We start from the raw sequence: 27,561 nt of genomic DNA, 5'->3' as shown, positions 1-27,561 counted from the left end.
GAATATTAAGGTTGTAAATATTTCTGATCCTCCCAGTCCAAAAACAGTGGCATAAAAACATCTATAATAACTGAAACTGCTTTCACTTCCCTTATTGGTCTTGGAAACTCACCGTCCACTGCAAAATTGTCAACTCATCCAAACATGTAAATTAAGGGCAGGAGTAGGCCATATGCCCCTCAAGCTTGCTCTGCCATAGAATAGGTCAATGGGTAAATTCACTATATCCTCAAATCTGCATCTAAACTGATTAAGGTTACATTTCAGCTACTTGATTATCAACAATATATCTACAGAATGATGCAAGAACTCAGCAAATGACGTAGCATCTGTGAAGCAAAAGATGCAAGTTGAGATTTCAGAATATATATATATATCTGCCTTTACCTTGAAAATATTCAGAGTCTACCTCCATCAGCCCTTGAGGAAATAAGTTCATAAAATTCAAGACCTTATGAGAGAAACAAAATTGTTTAGTTTGTGTCTTAAATGATGGGTCTTAGGCCAGATGGAGTTCTGTGACTAGTGATGTTCCATGGGGATCTATACAGGGACCTCTGTTGTTTGTCATTTATATAAATGATTTGAATGAAAATGTTGTAAGCTTGCAGATAACACAAAGATTGATGGTAGATTGCATAGAAGATTGCCGAGGATACAGTGGAATATAGATCAGTTATAGATATGGGCAGGGAAGTGGCAGGCAGAGTTCAATCTAAGCAATTGTGATGTGCTGCACTCTAGAAGATGCAATGGAAAGGGAAAGTATGCAGTTAATGGCAGGATCCTTAACAACATTGATGAACAGAAAGATCTTCAAGTCAGGTACATGGCTCCTTATAAGTGGCTGCACTGGTGGATAGGTAGGTAAAGGAAGATATATGGCACATACTTGCCTTTATTAGTTGAGACACTGTGTTTAAGGGCCCATAAATTATATTATAGCTTTATAAAACTGTAGTTAGGCCACATTTAAAATATCGCATTCAATTCTGGCTGCCTCATTATAAGAAGGATGAGGAGCCTTTGGAGAGGGTGCAGAGGAGGTTTACCAGGATGCTGCCTGGTTTGGAGGACAAGTGCCATAAAAAGGGATGAATAAGCTAGGGCTATTTTCTCTGGATCAGAGGAGGCTGAGGGAAAATCTGATAGATGTTTATAAAATTATACAAAATGTAGATAGATAGCCCCAGATATTAATTGTCTAGAATTGGAGGGCAGGTATTTAAGATGAGAGGGGGGTCTCTCTTGACACCCCTCTCCCCCATCCAGGACATATACTAGAAGCACTACATTCACAGAGCCCTCGGCATTGTCAAGGAACACTCCCATTCATCTCACAATCGTTTTGACCTCCTACAGTCAAACTGAATATAAGAACAAGGGCTGTTAGGCTGGGAAACAGCTTCTTACCCCAGTCTGTGAGACCTCTGAACATTCTACTACCTCCCATTGTATATTATTTATGACAGTGCTAGTAGTATCATACAGTTGTATATTTAACCATATGTCATTTATGCACTTTATTACAACTTGTACATCTACCAACTTTTATTATCAGTTAATATTACTGTGTTAATGTTATTTTATGTGTAATATGTACTGTGTTTTACACCTTTGTCCCAGAGGGACGTTGTTTCATCTCCCAGTATATGTGTATATGGTTGAATGACAATAAACTTGAACTTGAAAGTACAAAGTGGATGTGGAAGGCAAGTCTTTTTTTTAAACACAAGGAGTGGTGGGGATCTGGAATGCACTGCTAGGTGTGTTGGTTGTAGAAGCAGATGGCATAGGTGCATTTAATAGACTCTTAGATAGGTACATAAATATGCAGGAAAGGGATGAATATGGTCAGTATGTCAAGAAGAAGGAGTCATTGGTTTAATTAGTTCAGCACAACATTGTGAGCTGAAGGGTGTATACTATACTGTTCTGTTCTATGTTGTGTGTAAATAGATGCCTCTTAGTTTTAGATGCTCCCACATGAGGAAATATCCTCTCTATTATCCATTCCATCAAAACCTCTCAGATCTTATATGTTTCAATCAAGTCCCCTCCCAAGTTTTTGAAACTTTAGGAGATACAGCCTAGTCTGCCCAAACTTTCTTCGTAAGACAACTCACCCATTACTGTAATACTCAGCAGGCGAGACAACATCTGTAGAAGGACACGCAGAGTTAACATTTTGGACTGAAAGTTCTTCATCAGGGTTAATTGTGGTATTTCATTATCAGAGTTATTCTCTTTGTCCTATCCATCCACCTCCCATCCTCTACAACTTAAAACTGACTTATATTCTCAATTTTTCAGTTCTGAATGAAGGCCTTCAACCTGAAATGTTAACTCTGTTTCTGGCTCCACAGTTGCTGCCTGTATTGCCAATACTTTTAATTTTTAAAAAGATTTCTAAAACTTCCAATTTTAAAAATGGATCTAGTGCTTTCCCAGCATATATGACAACTCTTCTGGGGCTCCCAGCAGGTACAGGTATCCATTATAACTGACATTTTGTTAACAAACTCTGCCACCTTCATCAGGGAAGATGACAGAGTTTGTCATCGAAACATCAGTTATAATTGATACCTGTACCTGGCTGAAAACCTGAGAAGAGTTTATTCTTTCAATTTTTATTTAAGACTTTCAGGATCTGCAAATTTTTCTGTTTCAAGCCATAAACATAATGTTAGCTTTTCTAATCACCAGCTGTATTTTCATTTAGATTAAATTTCCATATTACATGCTTCTTTTAATGAGAAAGACTCATCCAATTGCTGTAGATTTAATGGTACAGGTGCAGCTTGATGGGAAGAGGCAGTTTAAATGGTTTATATTGAGTAGATGGGCCAAAGGGCCTGTTCTGCACAGTATTTTTCTATGACTCTATAACTGAGCATTTGTGGTACAGAATTCCAACAATTCACAACCTTTTCAATACGAGTGTATCTTCTCATATAAGTCCTTATGCCCGGCTTTGAAACTAACACTAACCACAATTCTTCAGTATTTCTAATGTCAACACATCTTAGAACCTTATGTTGTACTGAGAACAACCTTCATTCTTCTAAGCTCCAATGAATGTAGCCCTACTGTGCTCAACCTCTCTTTATAGCCCACTCACTTCTACCGGAGGCCCACACGGTTAAATTGCACTCCACTGTCAGGTATATGTTTCTTCGATAAATGGAAACTAAAACTGTATCTAGTTCTTCAGGCGTGGTGTTTACAAAATTCTGTACAATTGAACCAAACAGTCCTTATTTTAATGTCCTTTATATTATAGGTCAACATTACATGAACTCTGCTAATGTTTGCTATTCCTGTATGTTACATACCTCTAAATTCCTTTTTCATAAGCCAACATTTACAATCTTATCAGCTTTCAAGAAACATTTTTTTATTTGTTCTTTGAACCAAGATGAATAACCTTATATTTTCTACATGAAACTTCTCCACCACCCTGCCTATTTACTTATCTATGAGTGAGTACCATTTATTCTCTGTGTCTTTTCTTGGATGCTGTTTGACTGTTAATTTTTTTAAATCTACCAATCCATTGGGACCATTCCAGAATTTAAAGTTTTTGGAAGCCCACTAATGCACCTACAGTCTCTGCAGCTACCTCTTTAAGTCAAGCATGACCTTAATTTTATTTGTTCCTTGATACCACACGGTTTTGGTATATTCATCATGTCTTGCATTATATTTGCATTATGTTTCAACCATGACCTCATTCAAGCAGAAGACAATTGTTGGGCTTGTTAAAGCTGGAAATGGGCGAGATAGAACACAGAACAGTGTGCACAGGAACAGTCGATCCATGATGTGCTGCTGAATTAATTAAATTGGATGGATGCTGATTTGGGTCTGACTTCAGATTTTAAAGGTCTGATCATATAAAGGTATATGATCTGACCAGTTCCCCTCCCCCCCCACCACACACACACACACACACACACACACACACACACACACACACACACACACACACACACACACACACACACACACATGTTTTCAGAATCAAATATTCAACCAGCTGGTCCCGGTTTTCCCTTTCTGTTTTGCCTGGCCAGCTGAGTTTTCCAAGCATGTGCTGTTAATAGTGCAAGGATGTGGATTGTCAGGAACAAGAGAGTTCATAGTCATAGTCATAGTCATACTTTATTGATCCCGGGGGAAATTGGTTAATACTTCTACTATTCATGGCATTTTGGTTGCTGGGAAATCCAATTAGGTGGGATTTCTGACACCCATTCTGTAGATCTAGAGCACTGGAGGAGGACCAGGGAGATTCCTGGATGTGGATGTACCTTCTCAACATTAAACCAGTGCACTTTGACATTTTCAGAAAGATCTTGACAAAACTAGTGAGGGAAATATTCAGTGGGCTAGATCGGAAAATAGCAAATATAATCTATTTAAGAATAAGAGAGGGGAAAAGAAACCATGGATCTGCTAGCCTGACATTAACAAAAGGAATTTGCTGAAATCTGTTATCATGCGGTGGCAGTGCATTTCAAAATCTATAATAGGATTGGTCAGTTAACATGGACAAGGTGCCACAAAAGAAATTATAAAACAAAATTAGAGCACATAATATAGTAGTTAATATACTGGGGTGAATTGAGGATTGGTTAATAGGCAGATAAGAATGAGCAGGTTAGGACATCAATACAAATGCTAATATAAAACAGTGTGGTGTTTGAAGAGATAAATTGGCAAGAGACTAAATTGGCAAGGACATGGAAGATAGAAATACACTCAGTGGCCACTTTATTAGGTACACCTGTACATCTGCTCATTAATGCAATATCTAATCAGCCAATCATGTGGCAGTAATTCGATGCATAAAAGCATGTAGACATGGTAAAGAGGTTCAGATGTTGTTCAGACCAAACATCAGAATGGGGAAGAAATGTGATCTAAGTAACTTTGTCTGCGGAATGATTGTTGGTTTCAAATGGGATGTTTTGAGAATCTCAGACCATGCTGAACCAGTCTGACCATTCTCCTCTAACCTCTCCCATTAACAACACATTTTCACCCACAGAACTGCCCCTCACCGGATGTGTTTTCGTTTTTCACACCATCCACTGTAAACTCGAGACACTGTTGTGCTTGAAAATCACAGGAGAGCAGTTGTGCATGTGCCTAATAAACTAGCCACTGAGTATACCTGAAGACATAAAAGTGGCTTTATTAACATTTTGTTGAAATGTTTAATAATTTGTTTGAGCCAGTAGTGTGTAATAATTTATATTGCAATTACTATACTTCAAACTTGTATGTAGCTAGTCTTCCTTTTCTTTAGCCTATCACATATAAGCACTGAACGTTGTTATGCAGGCCCAAAGTGTATAAGGAGTTGAATTTAAGCTACGTGCTGACCAGCTGCAACTTACTCTAAATGAAGGTTAACAGCCATGCTAGAGATTAGAGAACTAAACTTCAGCTGGCCAAGAATAGCATTGGAAATGACTTGGGATCAGGCTAATTATGTGACCTTCTTGGAAACAATTGTTTTACTTAAGAAGGACAAATAAGGAAAGAACGCTGGGAAAAAGAGAAGTGGTATTCAAAACAAAAATGTTTGTTCAACCTCTAAGTGTACCTTTGGACATCCAGCGATGTTCAATGAAATGAGCCTTCGGCAACAGAAAGCCAGAGTCTTTACACTCTTATCAGACACTGAGAGGCAATGAGAGATATCCAAGTATTCCAGATTGTGCATCTTATGGTAGAATTTCTTGAACAGAAAAATAACATTTTTTCAATGTTGAACAAATTACAAAACTTTGCTACATCCAGAGCCAAGAAAAGAAGACAGGGCAGAAGTAAACAAATGACCTGAACATACTCAGTTCAATCCGGGCAGCATCTCTAGGAAGAGGTACAGTCGATGTTTCAGGCTGAGACCCTTTGTCAGGACTAACTGAAGGAAGAGTTAGTAAGAGAACTAACTCTTCCTTCAGTTAGTCCTGACGAAGGGTCTCGGCCTGAAATGTCGACTGTACCTCTTCCTAGAGATGCTGCCTGGCCTGCTGCGTTCACCAGCAAATTTGATAAAGTGTGTTGCTTGAATTTCCAGCATCTGCAGAATTCCTCTTGTTTGCATACTCAGTTCAAACTCAGTTTGAGAGTGTCACATGGCATAAGTGTGTGAAGTTGCCATTATTAGGGAGAAGGTGCTTGGGAAACTGAACGGTCTGAAGGTAGGTAAGTCACTGGACTAGATTTGTCTACACTTCACGGTTCTGAAAGAGGTAGCTGAAGAGATTGTGGAAGCATTAGTAATGATCTTTCAAGAATCAATTGATTCTGGAGAACTGGAGAACTGGAAAACTGCAAATGTCACTTCACTCTTCAAGAAGGGAGAGAGACAGAAGAAAGGACATTATAGGCCAGTTGTTCTGACCTCAGTGTTTGGGAAGATATTGGAGAAGATTGTTAAGGATGTGGATTCAGGGTACTTGGAGGCACATCGTAAAATAGGCTGTAGTCAGCATGGTTTCCGTCAGGGAAAATCTTGCCTGACAAATCTGTTGGAATTCTTTGAAGAAATAACCACCAGGATACACAGCAAAATTGGTGGATGGTGTGTACTTGGATTTTCAAAAGGCCTTTGATAAGTTGTTAAGAGCCCATGATATTACAGAAAAAATTCTAGTATGGGTAAGTGGTGGATGATTGGCAGGAGGTAAAGAATGCGTATAAAAGGATCCTTCATAAACAAGAGAAAATCTGCAGATGCTGGAAATCCAAGCAACACACACAAAACGCTGGAGGAACTCAGCAGGCCAGGCAGCATCTATGGAAAAAAACACAGTTGACGTTTCGGGCCGAGACCCTTTGGCAGGACTGGCAATGACTTGAAATCAGCGTTTTGGGCCGAGACAAGGTGCCACACATGAGGCTGCTTAGCAAGCTACAAGCCCATGGTATTACAGGAAAGATTCTAGCATGGATAAAGCAGTGGCTGATTGGCAGGTGGCAAAGAGTAGGAATAAAGGGAGCCATTTCTGTTTGGTTGTGCTGGTGACTAGTGGTGTTCTGCAGTCTATGTTGGTTCTGATTCTTTTTATGTTATATGTCAATGATTTGGATGATGGAATTGATGGCTTTGTGACCAAATTTGTGGATGATACAAAGATACGTGGAGGGGCAGGTAATGTTGAGGAAGCAGAGAGGCTGCAGAAGGACTTAGACAGATTAGGAGAACAGGCAAAGAAATGGCAGATGGAATACGGTGTTGGAAAGTGTATGGTCATGCACTTTGGTTGAAGAAATAAAAGTGTAGACTATTTTCTAAATGGAGAGAAACACAAAAATATGAGATGCAAAGAGACTTCAAGGCCACATGCAGGATTCCCTGAAGGTTAATTTGCAGGTTGAGTCAGTGGAGAGGAAGGTAAATGTGATGCTAGCATTCAATTTGAGAGGACGACAATATAAAAGCAAGGATGTAATGTTGAGGCTTTATAAGGCATTGATGAGGCCTCACTTGGAGTATAGTGAGCAGTTTTGAGCCCCTTATGTAAGAAAGGATGTGTTGATGTTGGAGAGGGTTCAAAGGAGGTTCAGGAAAATGATTCTGGGATTGAAAAATTATCATGTGAGGTGTGCTTGATGGTCCTGGACCTGTACTCAACGGAATTCAAAAGAATTTCAGAGAGTACGCTATCAAGGGTTGAAAGGGCTCAGTAGAGTGGATGTGGAGAGGATGTTTCCTATGGTGGGGTACTCTAACACCAGAGGACACAGCCTCAGAATAGAAAAATGTCCATTTATAATGGAGATGAGGAGGAATTTATTTAGCCAGAGAGCAGTGAATCTGTGGAATTCGTTTCCACAGGCAGCTGCAGGGGCCAAGTTATTGGATATATTTAAGGCAGAGGTTAATAGATTCATGATTAGTCAGGGCATGAAGGGATATGGGGAGAAGGCAGGAGACTGGGGCTGAGAGGAAAATGGATCAGCCATGATGAAATGGTGGAGCAGTCTTGATGGGCCAAATGGCCTAATTCTGCTCCTGTATCATATGGTTTTATGATCTTAAATACCATCAAAGCATCTGACAAATTTAAATTTGGTTCATTAAATTAGTCTGAAATCTAAAAATAGAATTTGTAATGGTTATTGTGTAAGACCACTTAACTCCATCAAGGATAGGGTGTCGTTCTTATCAATTCTAGCCCAAGTGTAAATAAAATCCATTGCAATCTGGGTGACTTAACCATCCCGGGAAAGAGTCAAAAAAGTGGGGGGATGTCAGGTAAATCCTCAGATATGGAGACCACTGCAGTCACATGTTACAGAAAAACCTGTCCTTCAACACAGCCATTCTGCAGGTATTTATTTGAAAGCTGCTTCAATTGCTATTGCTGTCATTTGTTGCATATAATCACCACTTTTGGGTTGTCTTATTTGATGACCTGGTTTCACATAAAATTTATGGATTTTAAACTGGCATTTTCCAATTCTCCATAATCTAAGCTCCCAGATCTGTTTACATTTAGATTGTTTCTTTATTGCTTTCAAATGCAAATACTTTCAGTGTATATCAAAGCAATTGAAGAATGTAAATTTGGTTAAAAATTATTTTCCTCTAATAAAATAGTCCATATCCAGTAGTCTCGGTTCATTCTTAACCTCTATTCCCCTTCAAATCTTATCCAATACTTCAAACAACTTTCAAAAGAGTAGAATACTCAAAACAGTACATAAACAGTTATGAAAAGAGTGGTTTCTGAAAGCTCTATTAAATCCAACTATTGGGAAGATCAACAGTGTGAAGGAACAAATAGCTGCAGGATCACAGTAGGGGTGAGGAATACTGATCAGTTTGAATCTAATACTGATTTGGATTTGGATTGTCGTGTTAGTCAGTGGTGTAAAATGACAGATGTGATTGCAATACATAATGCAATATGGGGAAACAGCCACATCATGGGGCTGAGAATATACTACTGATCTTTGTTGGACTGGCAAGAAACAATTCTGCTCCTCCTAGCCTACAAACATGAATTTAACTTTGTGCCAAATGTCCCAAAGCCTGAGAAGACATGCTGAATATAATTTAAAATTTGAATGAGATTAGAATGAAGGCATAAAATCATTGTTACAGTTAAAATGTTCTGTGGGACAAATGACCTCCATTAAAACTGGGAATATTGGTGTTTGGAAATAATTTGGTTCCTTTTATAAATTTTCTTTGCATTTTTATCCATAATACTACCTTTGTTCGTCTATGTTGAAAATTTGAGATTCAGCCTATCATTTTAATTTAATTGTTAAACATCCCAAATGAGCAAATTTAATTAAACTGTTGTGTGGTTACACAAGGAAACCTCAAGTTCTGGAAAATATCATCCCTTATTGCATACTACAAAATGCTCTCTTTCAATTAATTATACGGAAATGTTTATTTTTCATTCTGTCTTTAATATGACAAGTTCCAGGCTTTCAAGATATTTGGAAATATTGGGATTTGTAAAATCTTGGTTTCTGTTACAGATTTTCAAACAACCATCTATGTTTACTTCAACTGTACAGTTTAAGCAAAGATGTTTACTGCCAGTTCTTTACTTCGATATTTCACAATAGGAAATGAAAATCATGCATGTGAGAAAAGAAACAATAGTGAATTATTGTGTATAGTGCTCCCGTAATGTCCAGTGACCAAGAGCTGAGTAAAAAACTAAAATGTTATGAAAGAGTGATCAATTCAAAGGATGTTTTGGATGCTAGAGAAGTAAAGGAAATAGGTGATAACATTGACAATCCCCTAATTATTCCCTAATCTTTCGAAGTTCTCTCATTGCAAGAAAATTTCCTTTAGACTGGAAATTTACACAAGAATTCGCTAGCTAAAATCATCAAGAGAGAGGAAAATTGTTACTCTAACATTTATTGGGAAGTTACAAATTTCTTTGAGTGGCTGAGGCACATTATCTATTTCTGGCTGATCAGGGATAGGCAGTTTGTACTTGCAAATCATGACTGTTGAAAAATTTTGTCAGTTTTAGGAGGTGACTAAGGTGGTTTTTTAGATTTCTCTCAAAACAATACCACTTAAACCTGGAGATCATCAAAATAAAGTCACATTGATCCGGTTAGGAAACTGTGCAGCAGGAGATGTAGATTACATATCCAACATCCTTGTTTTCAGTGGCAGGATGTGATTAGTGGTGACACTGACTGATCTGCATTGAGACTATTTCCTACAAGGGAAACAAGGATTTTGGGGAGAGTACAAAAATGTGGTGTCAAGGGCACGACTGGATCTTAATAAATGGTGAAGTGCTGGACTATTCCAAATTGGTCTACTCCAGCTCTTGTTTCTTATGTTCTTATCTTACTGTTTCTAATAAAGACTTATTGAAGAAATGGAACTATCAAATCCAAATTTTCCAAATACAGAGATACTTGGCGTTGTAAGGAATATTGATAAAACTACAAAAGAAAGTAAGTGTATATAAACTAAGGTTGTATTTTATGACATTTGCAAATTAAGTGGGTGGGGGGATGACTGAAATCTTGAATATTTTGGTTTAAAACATACTGTCTCTAGCTAGCCCATGAAGTATACATTATCATCAGTAATGCAGGTCTGCATATGCAATGCAGATGTAAGAAATGAACTGGAGGTCAGATGCTGTATGCTTGATACTGAGCACAAATGTATGAAGTAGAGGGAATAGCTTTTTAGAAGTAGTGTGACCCCAATAATTTGAAAGGGATCATTGAACTTGGTTAAAAATGTGTACCCAGATTTCCTTTATTTTTCCGTTTTTAAAATTTCATTTTAAATGCATTTCTACTGGCTTAAACTATTATATGTAGATTTTATTTTTTATTTTTAATTTGTTTAATATTTTTAAATTATTTAAATTTATTTAAACTGTTTGAATTATCTATGATAATTATTCATTTTAAAAGAGTTCAGCAATTTTTGACCGTAGTGATTTGTCAAAGGACATCAGGATATTCTGTGGTGGAATCTCAGAATTTTCAAACTTAAGTCTATTCACCACTCCGAGGTCACTTCATTCTGTACAACAGCCATAGTAGCTGGGCCTTGATTCACTCTGATCCAACAAGTAACAATTTTTAAACAATGATGGTTAGTGGAATTTTGTTGACACATTAGGCTGTTGGCATAGTGTCACATGTAGCATACACAATAGATTTTTAAAGAGAAGTAAATAATTCTTTGAAAAGCATTTTTTAAAACTATGAATTTTGAAAGGGAGAATGAATTTTGAAAGGAATACTCTTTCAAAGAATTAACATTGGTGTAATGAAGAAAAATAATTCACTTGATATGATTTTTCTGCAAAAACTCAGCCAATGTAAATCATTGGAAAATGAGTAATCTTCCTTCTCCTAGTAGTTCTGCCAACATATACACTAGGTTCCTCAAAACTACTGAATTTGTTCAAGAATATGTGAAAATACAGATTTTTAGTTATAAAAGCTAAAACAGAAATGGCAATATGCATCATATATTGTTTTCCTGATGTCAGACAGCTAAATTAGAACTTAGTATTTGTGAAATAGTATTGACGTGCTTAAGTACTTTTTTAAAAAAAGAGTTCTAGCACAATTGATGATTTGCTGGCTTTGTAATTTAGAATTTAAGTAATTAAAAAACTGAAAAGTGGCAATCCAAATAACTATGATATATACTTTACCTAAGTTCCCACCACCTTCTTCTTACATCATTTGTGTGTTGGGCCTCTTTAATGTCATGATTATCAGTGATGGCAACCAGTGTTTTAGCCAAAGGCCAAAGATGCTGTTGATTCCATAATATACAAGGAATGCCCTGATTTTCACATTGAGCCATTGTATCCAAGGGGTTACAGTAAAAAGAGGCCAAAGGATAAGTGGAGCAACCACCTTAAGCAGTCACTCTTGCCCACTCCCATTGGGATGAAGGAACAAAAATCATGTACCACCAGGCCCAAGAACAGCTTCCATACCCCAGTTATAAGATTACTGAATGGTCCCCGAGTTTGTAAAGATGAATTCTTGACTTGCACTGTAATATCTCTATAACCTAAATACTAAATGTCTCACTGAGCATAATGATATTTACTTTATTTGTTAACTCTGAATAATGTGACATTAACTGAGAAGAGGGGGATATCCAAAACTAATATTTTTTTAAAAAATGACATGCCAACTCAGAAATAATTCATCATTAAGCACTGATCTACATGTAATAAAAGAGCCAGCAGCTTCTCATGTGTCTCCTTGCTAGATATATAGATGAGCAAGATTAAAATAACGATAGCAAAGCAACAGGTTAGTGACAGTTAGGTCTTGTTTTGGTTAAAACTGCAAGTTTTAGGCTTGTAAGCCTTCTAACTTGTCCAAAAAATGAAATAAAGATGGTTATCGCACTTGAAAGAATCCAATGGAATCCATTACGTTTAAGTTGTCTTACAAATAAGCAACTATTTCAGGTAATAAATTGCCAATAAAGCAGATTGCAATATGAATTCAGACACCTAGGAAACATTTCCATCAGACAATAGTCAAAGTTAAATAATAATATTTATGGCAATAGAAATGATTTTTTAGTTTTATCTACCTGTAATCCATTATCAGTGACTCCTGAGCACTTTGCCACTGTAAGCTCCTTTATCTTGTGATTGCTACTAAGACCTGACAAACTCTGACAAACAAAAGAAACAAAAAAAATTAAAAGACAGCATTTGTATATTAACTCACATATAAGAAATCTTTGAGTTGTATTGTACTTTATTTTTGAACTTAAAAAGGCATAGGTGGGTTTGGTGTAAGAGGAATGAACCATGAATGCTACCAAGAAATGACCTATAGGATTTACTGCCTGTAAATAAAAACAAGCAAGATGTTGAAAAAAATATTTTTTGTTCAGAAAGGAATCTGTATTGTCATGAGTATCTTACAAAGTAATGTGGGTGCACCCTCTGGTTCAGTTTGCCAGAGGTGCCTGTAATATGAATGAAGCATGCTAACCTGTACAAATGTAATGGTGTATATTGTTTATTTGGTTGCAGAAAGGTCAGTAATCTTTGATACAGCTATTGAAGCATGCCATGATATTTACTGCATTCCAAAATTAATTTAGATTCTTAATCAATTTGGAAGATGAGTTGTTTGGAAGAGGGTAGATGATAATAACTGGGAAAGTTGACAATGCATCAGGAAGCTCACAGTGACACTATCTTTATATCTGTGTTAGGCTTCATGCATGCAGTCCCACTAGGAGATGTAGGTTGCCAATTTCTTTGTTAATTGCCCACTTACAGCAATATTAATACAAAATTCCCTTTTTTTTTCTGTGGGACAAAATGTATACTAAGATGCCTGGTGATTACAGGTTTCTTGGAAATTCTCAGTAAAACAAAATGAGAACACAAGGCCATTGACAGAGCTGAAAATATGATGCAAAACAAGATGAAAGAAAATTGGTCTCATGCCACTGGTTTTCTTGCCTGCTTCTGAGAGAGCTTTTGTTCAGTTTTGACTGAAATATTAATTTATGAAGCAGGTGAAAAAAATGCTCCCTGACCTTGAAATGGCATGTAGCAGCTAACACTTGGGTATAAAGGAGTGATTATGTTGTCTGTTTTTTTTTCAAGACTCTTGTGCAGTGATGGTCTTCCCTTGAAGCCAGTAAAATAAGCATGCATATGATTGATCCACCCTGAGTTCATTGTTGTTTGTTACAAGACATAGTGAAAAAGTGCTCGGCAAAGCACCTGTTTTATACACTGTGATCTGTGCTATTGTCTAAAGAGTGGAACAATTTCTCTCTTCGTGATTGCAATGCTTTCAGCACAGTGACTAGAAACATATGAGTATCAATGATTAGATTTTACTGGTAAGACTGTAAGGGACATCTATGGTGTCAGGGACACACCAACTTTGACTGTTAAGAATGTCAGGGACAACACAGGCATCAGGGACGTGCTAGATCTAGTGTCAAGGACACACTGGTACCAGTAAAAAGAATAAGAAATAGCGGGATTTATGGAAACTGAGCTCAAGTTTAATCCCTACAGGGTGCTGTAATAAACAAAAGAAAGAGAAAATCAGTAAGTAGGGCAAGAAAGAGAGACTAGAAATTGGTAATAATGGGACAAGAGAAGTCCTTTCCTGTCCCAAATAAGGGGACACCAGCATGGTATATGTTTAATAATTATGGGAAGGGATCAGTGGAAGAATTACAGATGGGAAACCAAGGGGTGTATATCGACCTTAGACAACAGGAGTCTTACGGCCCATGGTAGAAGAACTGCCTGACCTAGAGACAGGTTTGGAAAAGCTATTCAGAAATTTAAAATTACTGTTAGTAGCGTGAACCTAGTATTATGGATTTGGAAACCTTAATGAGGGCATAGGTAGCCACCAAATTCAAATTTTATGAGGTTAAATTTCAGGGCTTTCAAGAACACTGTATCAGTGCCAGACCATGACCTGCCACCATGCCAAATGAAGATTTTTATAAAAATACGAGGGGTGATTGATAAGTTCGCGGCCTAAGGTAGAAGGAATCTATTTTAGAAAACCTAGCACATTTATTTTTCAACATAGTCCCCTCCTACATTTACACACTTAGTCCAGCGGTCGTGGAGTATACAGATCTTGCACCTCCAGTAAGTGTCCACAGCAGGGGTGATTGATAAGTTTGTGGCCTAAAGTAGAAGGAGATGAGTTAAACAGCTCTTAGAGTGATATGCAGAAAGTTTGAGGTTAATAACTCATCAGGGGTGATTGATACGTTTGTGGCCTAAGGTAGAAGGAGATGAGTTATTAACTTCAAATTTTCTGCATAATCACCAAAAGAGTTGACCTGCATGTGCATGTAACGAAAGCTGTATAACTCATCTTCTCCTACCTTAGGCCACAAACTTATCAATCACCCATCTGTGGACACTTTCTGGAGATCCAAGATCCATCCGTATGCTCCACGACCGCTGGACTAAGTGTGTAAATGTAGGAGGGGACTATGTTGAAAACTAAATGTGCTAGGTTTTCTAAAATTGACTCCTACCTTAGGCCACGAACTTATAAATCACCCCTCATATGTAAGCTGCATTACATGCTGCCTTTCCTAAAAAAGCTAATTTGTCTAAAATTATGGAGACACGCAAGGCAGAGGTGAGTCTATAGAAGAATATATACAGAACATAGTACAGAAAATGCAATAATATTCAGGACTGCCAAAAGAGCAGGCTATGGGACCTACAATTCATATTATTGGAAATGATCTTCGGTCTGAATTGCATTCTGTCCTTCCCAAATAGAGGACAGCCTATTAGTGTCCTGAAGTCAGACCCAATGGAGGTTAGCATAGCAGACTAGGATTTATGTGATACCTTTCCACTTTCTCCGGATGTACCTGTAAATTTATGTGGAAGAGATTTATTGTGTAAAGTGTGAGCTACTGTTACCTGCACTCCTAAGGGACCTGATGTGTCCCAGTGAGCCATTAGGGTTTATACTATTTCAGTGGTAGTCAACCTATTTTGTATAAGTGGCAGTTACTCGCTACCCACTTATCATGGAGTTTAGAGCATTTTTACAAGAGTGTCTTGAAAACCTCCAGAGATGTGTCTAGATTCTGTTTAAACCTACAACTCTGTGATCTTCACTGTATGGGTTACTATATCTCAGCTGGAAATGACCATTTTATGCATCAGAAATTGGACCCCTTCCTCCATGATGAAGGAGGAATCCTGCTATGGGTGGTTCCCTTTAATTCCAGCAAATGGGATTCAGTGTATACATTCAAGAATATGAACTCGAGATTAAGAAAATAGAGGATCAGTATCACAACTGTTGCACTCAGGGAGGAGATGGTGGCCATCTGGAGTGCTGGCACGAGGTGGGCAACTGTTCTGTATTATGGTATAACTACTAGTTTTATAATAATAGCAGTTATTCTTTTATGATTTTTGTGTGAAATAACTGGACAAAGGAGAGGATAGTAAGGAAAGGAATAGGTATTCGTTAAAGTGGATAGATGAAAAGGGAATTGTGGATAGTGCTTTGAAACTGTATCATTGCTTTATATACATATATAAGCATACTTCAATTATTATATTTGGTGAAATATAGCGTTGTCACAAAATGACAAATCGGAAGGAATGTGGGAAAGTACTTTACTCGTGGTAACAAAATGGCATTTTTTGTCCAAAACAAATAGAACCTGTACTGTACCAGAGTGCTTTGCTAATAGTGTTCAGCCAATATTATGCCAATGGACCTTGAGTATATGACAAATGACAAAGATGATTACTGGAAGAATACCAAGTACACTGATTAAGCAGGTGAAAAGAATACACTCTGACCTTGAACTGACACGCAGCAGCTAACATTTGGGTATAAAGGAGTGACTATGCTTTCTGTTTTCTCAAAGCTATGATTGGCTCTTATGCAGTTGTAGTCTTCCCTTGCAGCAAGTCAAATAAACACGCTTATGACTGATTCACTCTGTTAATTGTTTGTTATAAGACGTAGTGAAAAGGTACTCAACAACATCATCAGAGAAATACAGCTTGCAGGAAGCCATTCTTGTCATTCGGAGTTTAAAGGCAAATAATGAGCTCCCTTGAAATTTTGTACCACTGGGGTATCACATCAGTGGAGGAAGACATTTGCAAACTGTTGAAACTGGATACGTTATTGGAACAGATGCTTACACTTTACCAATAGCTGTAAAAAAAAACACAATTTCTTTATTCCTTGATCCTTTATGCTCATAATTGCAGAGACTGATAAATTATTTACCAAAGCCAGCAATCAGATATTCTATTCAGCAATGCACAAAGATGCAATGAGGTTTGCACTTTAGTTGGCTTCTCATTATCTGCAGCTAGTTACAAATTATATTCCCTTGTATCATCAAAAAGATTCATCCACTATAATGGCTTTCAATCCAACAGCATGCAAATAACATACAACAGCAAATACATTCACAAACTTCGGGGCCATGATTCCTGGACACCCGAGACCTAACGAAGGGTCTCGGCCTGAAACGTCGACTGCACCTCTTCCTAGAGATGCTGCCTGACCTGCTGCGTTCACCAGCAACTTTTATATGTGATGTAAGTAACTTTAACCGTGAAATAATCGTTGGTGCCAGATGGAGTGGTTTGAGTATCTGAGAAACCGTTGATCTCCTGGGATTTTCATGTACAACGGTCTCTAGAGTTTACAGAGAATGGTGTGAAAAACAAAAAAAAAACAACCAGTAAGCAGCAGTTATGTGGGTGAAAACAACTTGTTAATGAGAAAGGACAGGGGAGAATGGCTATTTCAAGCTGACAGGAAGGCAGCAATAACTCAAATAAACACGTGTTACAGCAGTGGTATGGAGAACATCTCTGAACCCACAGCATGTCAAACCTTGAAGTGGATGGGTTACAGAAGTAAAAGACCACACTGTGTTCCACTCCTGTACTTAATAAAGTAGCAACTGAGAGTATATATCAAAAGGCATATGCACTCCAGCTCGTCAACCACAACCCTAATGCACTAACACTGAAAACAATCAAATATTCGATTAACACCCCTCCTTTCTTTGGCATTTTCAGAATCAGAATATATATCAGGTTTATTATCACTGACAGATGTCATGAAATATGTTGTTTTGCAGCAGCAGTGCATTGCAATATATAATAAAACATAGATTACAAGAAGTGTATATACACTATATATACATACAAATCACAATAATTTAGTGCAAAAAGAAAAGGGAAAAATACTGAGATAGTTTTCATGGGTTCACAGTCCAATCAGAAATCTGATGGCATCAGGAAGAAGCTATTCCTGAAACATTGAGTGTGTGTCTTCAGTCTCCTGTACCTCCTCCTTGACAGTAGCAATGAGAAGAGGGCATGTCCTGGGTGAAGGGGATCCTTAATGACGGAAGCCATTAATCATGTGAAAAGTCCAATTACAAGTCAGTGACTAAAAGAATGACCATTGATAATAAACTGGACTGGTCAAAGAACACTGAGGCTGTCTACAAGAAGGGTCAGAGCCGTCTCTATTTCCTGAGGAGACTGAGGTCCTTTAACATCTGCCGGACGATGCTGAGGATGTTCTAAGAGTCTGTGGTGGCCAGTGCTATCATGTTTGCTGTTGTGTGCTGGGGCAGCAGGCTGAGGGTAGCAGAAACCAACAGAATCAACAAACTCATTCGTAAGGCCAGTGATGTTGTGGGGATGGAACTGGACTCTCTGACGGTGGTGTCTGAAAAGAGGATGCTGTCTAAGTTGCATGCCATCTTGGACAATGTCTCCCATCCACTACATAATGTACTGGTTGGGCACAGGAGTACATTCAGCCAGAGACTCAATCCACCGAGATGCAACACAGAGAGTCATAGGAAGTCATTCCTGCCTGTGGCCATCAAACTTTACAACTCCTCCCTTGGAGGGTCAGACACCCTAAGCCAATAGGCTGGTCCTGGACTTATTTCCTGGCATAATTTACATATTACTATTTAACTATTTATGGTTTTATTACTATTTATTATTTATGGAGCAACTGTAATGAAAATCCAGCTTCCCCCAGGATCAATAAAGTATATGAGTAGAAAATAGTAAAATTTATGGGGTGCAAAGTAGCAGCTTACCAAGCTAATGATATCAGAATCAGGTTTAATTACCCTGGCATTTGTCATGAAATTTGTTAAATTTATGGCAGCAGTACAATTCAATGTATGATAATAGAGAGAAAAGAACTGTGAATTACAGTAAATATATATGTATCTTCTGCACCTCCTTCCTGATAGTGGCAATGAGAAAAGGGCATTTCCTTGGTGATGGGGGCCCTTAATGATGGATGCCAATTTACTGAGGCACCACTCCTAAATACTACGGAAGCTAGTGTCCATGATGGAGCTGACTAATTTTACATCTCTCTGCAGTTTACTCTGATCCTGTACAATAGCAGCCCCACCCCCATACCAGATGGTGATGCATCCAGTTAGAATGCTCTCCAAGGTACATGTAGAAATTTGCAAGTCGTTTTGGTCACATCCAAAATCTCCTCAAACCCCTCATGAAATATAGCCGCTGTCTTGCCTTCTTTATGGCTGAATCAGGTTAGGTCCTCTGAAATATTAATACCCAGGAATTTGCAATACAGTGGCATGCAAAAGTTTGGGCACCCCTGGTCAAAATTTCTGTTACTGTGAATAGCTAAGCGAGTAAAAGATGAACTGATTTCCAAAAGGCATAAAGTTAAAGATGACACATTTCTTTAATATTTTAAGCAAGAAAACTTTTTTATTTCCATCTTTTACAGTTTCAAAATAACAAAAAAGGAAAAGGGCCCGAAGCAAAAGTTTGGACACCCTGCAATGGTCAGCACTTAGTAACACCCCCTTTGGCAAGTATCACAGCTTGGAAACGCTTTTTGTAGCCAGCTAAGAGTCTTTCAATTCTTGTTTGGGGGATTTTCACCCATTCTTCCTTGCAAAAGGCTTCTAGTTCTGTGAGATTCCTGGGTCGTCTTGCATGCACTGCTCTTTTGAGGTCTATCCATAGATTCTCGATGATGATTAGGTCAGGTGACTGTGAGGGCCACAGCAAAACCTTCAACTTGTGCCTCTTGAAGTAGTCCATTGTGGATTTTGAGGTGTGTTTAGGTTCATTATCCTGTTGTAGAAGCCATCCTCTTTTCATCTTCGGCTTTTTTACAGACGGTGTGGTTTGCTTCCAGAATTTGCTGGTATTTAATTGAATTCATTCTTCCCTCTACCAGTAAATGTTCCCCATGCCACTGACTGCAACACAAGCCCAAAGCATGATCGATTCACCCCCGTGCTTAACAGTTGGCAAGGTGTTCTTTTCATGAAATTCTGCACCCTTTTTTCTCCAAACATACCTTTGCTCATTGTGGCCAAAAAGTTCTATTCAAAAGGTTCAAAGGAATATCTAAACAAGCCTGATGCATTTTAGAAACAAGTCCTGTGGACTGATGAAGTTAAAATAGAACTTTTTGGCCGCAATGAGCAAAGAATAGATGAAGAATATTTGTAAACACTCTGAAAGGTTAAAGACATGAACTATCAAAGTAAGAATGTTTTAAGTGATCAGTATACACATGATCATATCCACACAAAATAAAACTAATATGCACGTCTTGCAGATTATTAAGAAAACTTAAGGAAAGTTAACTCTGGGTATGGCTTCCTGCCAATTCCTTCTCCATTTTTTTTTGTACTTTTTTTACTATTCTCCTCACACAAACCCAACCACCCATAGCTGAGATGAACTCTTTCGAAGCCGATTCCAGAAGTTACTCTTTACTCTGTAAGAATATACACCAGCCTTCAACATGTAGAGAGCTACTAAGATATGCTGGGTGCTTTACTGAGGCAGAACTATTTCCAAATATGTTCTACAATAAACTTAGGAACTTAGCTTAAGAGACTTATTAATACTTGTGAGCGTGTCAACCTACTGAGCACCCTAATCTCAAGATGGATAGTGTACATTGCAGAGAATAGGAGTAAATTGTCCTACTCAAGGTAAAATGGGGCAACATGATTGGGTTTCTAAACCCTTTAATTCTTACATTTCTGTATAAGTTTCCTAAATCTTACACAAGAAAATAAATTGTTACTTAGGAACAAAACAACATTTGTGATGTTTGAAGCACCGAAGTTAGCAATCTGTACTTAATTATTTATTGAAAATGTATTCTTTATGTAATTTGTCATTTCATCAAATATAGTTAAACATAATAGACTAAAATATTTAAATATATCTCTTTTTTTGCTATTATTTTTAAAGTATTTTCCAAGTGGTTTGAATGTTTCCTATTAAAATCCAGCTTTATATTTAGATGGAAGATAGATGGAAAGTAATGCATATTTTGCAGACACAAATAATTATAGAAATAGATTTGCCATCCAAGAGAAATATGCCACTACAGAGCAAAATTCAAAACCCTCAGCTGTACCACAGAATAAATGTTTCCAAAAGTAATATCTGTGGAATGCATACATTTAACATTTAACACAGCTTTAGCCTGTTACTCAATGGAAGTGTTCAGCATAGTCTAAAACATTGAAAAAAGCAAATCTGTCAATAAACAATAAAATCTGTGTATTTCTTTTCTATTCTTTATTTTATTTATCAATTTAGCTTCAATCAATTTGGACCAGAGCACTCCAAAATGAGGCTTCTCATCTTTAAAAAAGTTGAGGTATAGTAGGTTGAGTGGTTTACACTAGAAATGATAACTAGAATGCTGTAGGTTGTACTAATGTTAATCACTACTTGCAGCAAGCAAAAATAAACAATATATGTGATCCCAAAAAAAAATATTTTAAGGAATGAGCTTGATTAAAATGGGCTTGAGTAATCCTTAACCCCAAATCAAACAGCAGAGCTGTGATTAAAGTGGAATACTAGTCCATGCTCATTACGTGTCTTTCCACGGACTTTCTAAATAACAGCAAGACTATCAGGACACTGTTACACTAATGTTCTGAAGGATAATTTTTATGGGAGAATAGGATCTCCAGCTTTGAATCCAAAGCTGCCACAGTAGCTCCAAAAGCAACATTCTGTGGCATCAATGGCAAAGCAAAAGCTTTTGCTTTTTTAAAAATTTAAGCAATGATGAAAATTTAGTAAGGAACTCCAGGGTTATTTCCAGCTATGATCTAAAATTTGACATTTCTTACTGTGGGTTTGAGACCCAGGATTGAATCCTTGAGGTTGAGTCTTTGTGGAGGGGTGGGTTTTGAGTTGAGAATTGGGTTTCTGCGGGAAAAAAGCTAACAGGAGCAATAGGCAATGCCAAGAAATGGACAGCATCAGACCTGTGCTTAATTGCTCTAACTGTTATGACAGTTTGCACAATAAGAAGTGTGATTAAAAAACATAAATCATACAGCATAGAAGGTCAGCTCTTTGCAAGAACTATCCAACTAGTCCCACTGTTCTCTTACATGACAGGAATTATAGGTATAGAGAAACCTGCTGTTATGCTGCATGAATATTTCAAAATAAATACTAAGTTTTAGAAAAATGTTACTATTAACCTGTTCTTGTACGTTGGTTCCTGTCAGGTCAATATTGGTCAGCGCAGGCAAGCTTCCTAGCCATTCAATCCCACTGTCAGTTACGTGCAAACAATAACGCATTCTTAGGTGAGTCAAGCTGAGGCATCTGAAAGAAAGAATAAAATTGAAGTAAATGAAAGTATAGATATTATAATGAATCCATCCTTCAATTTTAATTAATATGTAATAGGAGCCTGGGACAGGATTCCAGGAGTAATGGTGGAAGAAGATATGACAGTAGTGTTAAAAAGACTTCCAGATAGGCACATGAATGTGCAGGGAATGGAGGGATATGGATCATGTGGAACTGGAAGAGATTTTGGTTTAACTTGGCATCATGCTTGGAACAGAATTGTGTGCCCAAAGTCCTGATTCTGTGTTGTATTGTTCTAGATTCCAAATTTTGCTCTTTGATTTTTGGTTAATACTAATTGAACATAATCTAAAACATTAAACTTTCTCTATCTACATTTTTGAATCTAAATAACATAATGCTGACTACATTAGGTAGATTTGAAAGAAATAATTCGGTTTCATTTCTAAATTATTAGAGTTAACATTTTTCATATACAGGTATACTGTATTTTGTAACTTAAGCTGTATTAATAAATTAAGAAAAATACTGGTGATGTTAAATAAATCAAAAGAAACTTGCACAACTTTAACTAGTATTGCATTCTATTTGGTCAGGAAATGTTTGATGGAAAGAATTCAGAGTTTACCATTTCAAGTCATTGATCTTTCACCAGAATTTTAAAGAGATTTTTCTTTCCATAGGAATTTATTGTTTTTATTTCTGCTTTACAGCATCTAATTTATTTTGCTTTCATTTCAATGTCACTTATTTTCAGGAGAAATAGACACTGTTAAAATTTGGCTCCATTGCAATGTTGCTTGGGTTGTATTAGTATGAACTTGCTGTGTGATGTAAACCCTTCTATTTGATGTATAACTCTGCCTGTCCATCACACTGGAAATGGCAATTATGTATACAATGCCATCATTGCCAAAACAAAGAAGCTGCAGAAGATCGCGAACACAGCCCAGCACATCACACAAACCAACCTTCCATCCTTGGACTCACTTTGCTCCAAACTGTCGGAGCAGTGCTGCCAGGATAACCAGGGACATGACCCACCCAGCCAACACACTTTTCGTCCCTCTTCCCTCTGGGAGAAGGCTCAGGAGCTTGAAGACTTGTACGGCCAGATTTGGGAACAGTTTCTTTCCAACTGTGATAAGACTGCTGAATGGATCCTGACCCGGATCTGGGCCGTACCCTCCAAATATCCGGACCTGCCTCTCGGTTTTTTTGCACTACCTTACTTTCCACTTTCTATTTTCTATTTATGATTTATAATTTAAATTTTTAATATTTACTATCAATTTGTACTCCAGGGAGCGGGAAGCACAGAATCAAATATCGCTGTGATGATTGTACGCTCAAGTATCAATTGTTTGGCAACAATAAAGTATAAAGTATATGCAGAGAAGACTGACTTGAGGCACTGTTGCTAAAGCAGGTCTCACAATGCTGCCAATTTGCTAGTATTTAATACCAAGAATGAGAATCCATCCATACCATTAAGGGGTTCATCAATTAATTGCAAGTTTGTTGGCAATTGATTTACAGAGTTATTTGAAGTTAAATGTAAGGTTAATCTTTTCCCAAATTATATACTTCAATGCTGATATACATCCTAAGATGCGCTGGGACAGCTCATCAGTACTCTAACCTGGAGTTATCGGCTGCGTTGGGTCTTTCAACATCGGACACCCTCTCCCAGGCAACCCAGCAAGGTTGATCAGGCCCTGTTTGTGTCCTAGTAGCAATGGTCCATTGTTTACACCTTTTGATCCATAGCCATCTGGAGGCTCACTCAGCAGCCTCTGTGATGGTCCTAGTGGCTCTTTTTGTTGCTGCCCCCATATGCCAAGGGGAGACTTGGTTCTGCACAGTGAGAAGCCAGCAAAACTTCTACACCCCACCTCTATAGGCTTGCATTGTGCCCTCCACCCTTGGCTCTGGCACTGCTCTACCAGATCCTGACATTTGGCTTTCTTATGTTCAAAGGCCTCCTCAAACCAGACTTTCAAGGCACTGTCAGTTCTACCATGACCATCTACTTCAAGGTTTCTGACAAAATGACCATGTCAGGCCTCACTGATGATAATGCGATGAAACCAGGAAACTTTAATTGCTTGCTAAGACTGACTTTCAACAGCCAGTCACACAGTGGCAAGTAAGCCTGCCAGTAATCTGGGCGGAGGCTGTGGTTGGTTTCCAGCTTTGACAAAGGCTATGGGCTTCCTGGGTTAGCAGAGGTGCACACTGTTGTTAATGGCTGATGAGATACTTTCTGACACTCCTTTCAGCATCTTGTCATGGTACCAGTGATAGCATCCTTCTCTCAAGGCTTTTAGGCAGCTGCTGAAGATGTGTCAATGGTCCCTCTGCCAGGGCAGAGAGGACATGATGCTGCCTCACTTTTCTAGTCACCTACATAACTTTTTAACAAAATTAATTAAGTCCATGGTCATTTCAAAATTCAGCACAAAAATATTGGTACCAGAGATGTGTGCTCTTATCTCTTAAACTGCTGGGCAGCATAGTAGCGTAGTGGTTAGCAGAACATTTTACAACACAGTCAATGTGGGTTCAACTTCTGCCACTGCCTGCAAGGAGTTTGTACATTCTCCGTGTGACCACATGGGTTCCCTCTGGCTGCTCCGGTTTCCTCCCACGGTCCAAAGACGTACTAGCTAATTGGTCCTTGTAAATTGTCCCTGTGATTAGGCTAGGATTAAGTCAGGGGATTGCTGGGCGGCGTGGTCCAAAGGGTTGGAAGGGCCAAATCTGCGCTGTATTTCAATAAAAATAAAAATAAAATAAAATGAGAAGGGGGAATGGACAACAGAGCAGTAAAGTTGTTGAAGAATACTTCTGAAGAAACTTTGGGAATCTGAAAATATGCTACTTACTCTGCACTCTAAAAGTTACAGTGGCCATCATTTTTCAGCCCCTGATGTGCAGGAAGTAAATGTAACATTTCACAGCTTTCATAGACATTCTGCTGCAGAAGAGTGAAGTATATCTATTTCCCATTTGTCATAGAACAGACAGCATAAGCAATTGCAGGCTTCCCAATAGTGCACAGTGCCAATGTGTGCACTCCACAATGCAGCTGGGATGTTACATTTCAATGATGAATATTTATAAAGACTTTCATTCCCTGAACTTACAACTCTTTTTGACTGCACAGAATGTCACGATGGTCATCACAATTGGCAGTCATACATTTTTATGTTGTACTATTTATCTTTAAGCCATTATTCCAACCTGAAGAGTAGTTACCAGAAGAAATGTAATATCTTCTCACTCTCTGACTCCTGACTCCAGTGCAAAACTTAGATCAACAATTGAACCTATCTGTAAGCAGCTGGTTCTTACAATGTCATCATACAGACAGTATACACACAACAGTACTACTATCAGCTCAGTTGTGAATGCACTTTGCAGTGTACAGCAGAGGAAGCCCTGAAATAGTGGTTGTCTGTTTTCTGGTGCAAATCCAGGAGTCACATGAGACCATGAGACACAAGAGGAGAATTAGACCATTTGGTCCATTGAGTCTACTCTGTCACTTCATTATTTTCCTCTCAACCCCCATTCTCCTGCCTTCTCCCTGTAACCTTTTATGTCCTGACTAATCAAAAACCTATCAACCTCCACCTTAAATTGGTCCAATGATCTTGCCTCCACAGCCGCCTATGGTAATGAATTCCACAGATTCACCACCCTCTGGCTAAAGAAATTTCTCCTTGTCTCCGTTCTAAATAAACGTCCCTCTATTCTGAGTCTGTACCCTCTAGTCCTAGACTCCCTCACCAGAAGAAACATCCTCTCTACATCCACTCTATCGAAGCCTTTCAACATTAAATAGATTTCAATAAGATTCCCCCTCATTTATCTAAATTCCAGTGAGTAAAGGCCCAGAATCATCAATCACTCCTCATATGACAAGCTTTCATTCTCATGAATCTCCCCTGAACATGCTCCAATGCTAGCACATCCTTTCTTAAATAAGGGGCTCAAAACGACTCACTATACTCCACGTAAGGCCTCACCAGTGCCTTTTAAAACCTCAGGATTACATCCTTGCTGTTATATTCTAGTCCTCTTGAAATTAATGCTAACATTGTGTTTGCCTTCCTTACCAACTCAACCTGCAAATTAACCTTTAGGGAATCCTGCACATGGAATCCCAAGTCCCTTTGCACCTCAGAATTGTGAATTTTCCTTGTTTATAAATTAGTCTATGCTTTTATTCCTTCTACCAAAGTGCATGACCACATACTTCCCAACACTTTACTCCATCAGCCACTTCTTTGCCAATTCTCCTAATCTGTCTAAGTCCCTCTGCAGCCTCCCTGCTTCCTCAACACTACCTGGCCCTCCTCCTATCTTTGTATCATCCGCAAACTTGGCCACAAAATCATCAATTCTGTCATCCAAATCATTGACATTCAAGGTAAAAGAAGTGGTCTCAGCACTGACCGCTGCAGAACACCACTCATCACTGGCAGCCAATCAGCCACTCTGCAACCTGACAGTCAGCTGGTATCTTTCCTGTACTTCCATGGGCTTTTGTTAAGCAGCCTCATGTGCAACTTCACGTACACAACATCCACCGATTCTGCTTAGTATACTCTGCTTGTTATTTCTTCAAAGAATTCCAACAGGTTTGTCAGGCAAGAATTTCCCTGAAGGAATCCATGCAGACTATGTGCCTCCAAGAACCCTGAAACTACATCCTTAACAATCAACTCCAACATCTTCCCAACCACTGAGATCAGACCAACTGGCCTCTAATTTCTTTTCTTCTGCTTCCTTCCCTTCTTGAGTGAAGTGAAATTAGCATTTGAGCTCAGAAAATGGCTGCAGATCTCCTTTGGAGATGGGAATGGAGGAGAAAGAAAAGGAAGAGGAAGAACTGGGACTAAAGTTGGGTCCTCCCTTTTGAGTTGATTATCCATAATCTACTGATCAGATTTTGACTTCACTGATTATAATGTCAATTCCTCAACAAACTACAACTCTCACCTTACTGCAGAGCAGACTCAATAAGCCAAGTGTCCTGAATCTGCTCCTATGTCTTATGTCTTATGGTCATTACCCATTGCAGACCATTTCAAGGTCTGTTTGACAACAATGAAAGAATAAAAACCAAACAAGTCAACTTTACAAACTAGATTTATACACCCATCCATGTTAAATACCACATAAACAACAATGAAGTACCATACAGTCCTTTTGTGTCTATTTTGTTCATGCTTTTCTCAGGCGGTGCCTCAAATTCTTTTTACCCAATGAATGATAAAATGCTGTAGTTCTGTGAGTATCTGAAAGTCCCTTTCAACTTTCATATCCAGAATCACAGTGCAAATAATCAAAAGTCAGACTTGCATGC

At 38.2% G+C, this 27,561-nt stretch overlaps 2 protein-coding genes across 2 annotated transcripts in view; one reads left to right on the top strand and one right to left on the bottom strand.

Annotated features, from left to right (window-relative positions):
- Positions 1–27,561, bottom strand: part of fbxl13 (F-box and leucine-rich repeat protein 13) — a 165,365-nt gene that overhangs the window by 7,871 nt on the left and 129,933 nt on the right. The window contains 3 exon segments of the mRNA XM_072241187.1: positions 5,615–5,749; positions 12,602–12,685; positions 22,070–22,196. Of these exon segments, the coding sequence (XP_072097288.1) occupies positions 5,615–5,749; positions 12,602–12,685; positions 22,070–22,196 (346 nt within the window).
- lrrc17 (leucine rich repeat containing 17) overlaps positions 10,418–27,561 on the top strand; it is an 83,283-nt gene continuing 66,139 nt past the window's right edge. Inside the window, exon 1 of the mRNA XM_072241189.1 lies at positions 10,418–10,467. The gene's annotated coding sequence lies outside the window, so the exon portion shown is untranslated. The remainder of the gene's footprint in view (positions 10,468–27,561) is intronic.

This window comes from Mobula birostris, chromosome 23, assembly GCF_030028105.1.
Source record: "Mobula birostris isolate sMobBir1 chromosome 23, sMobBir1.hap1, whole genome shotgun sequence".
Taxonomy (NCBI): Eukaryota; Metazoa; Chordata; class Chondrichthyes; order Myliobatiformes; family Myliobatidae; genus Mobula; species Mobula birostris.
This window is presented reverse-complemented; position numbering and strand designations above follow the sequence as displayed.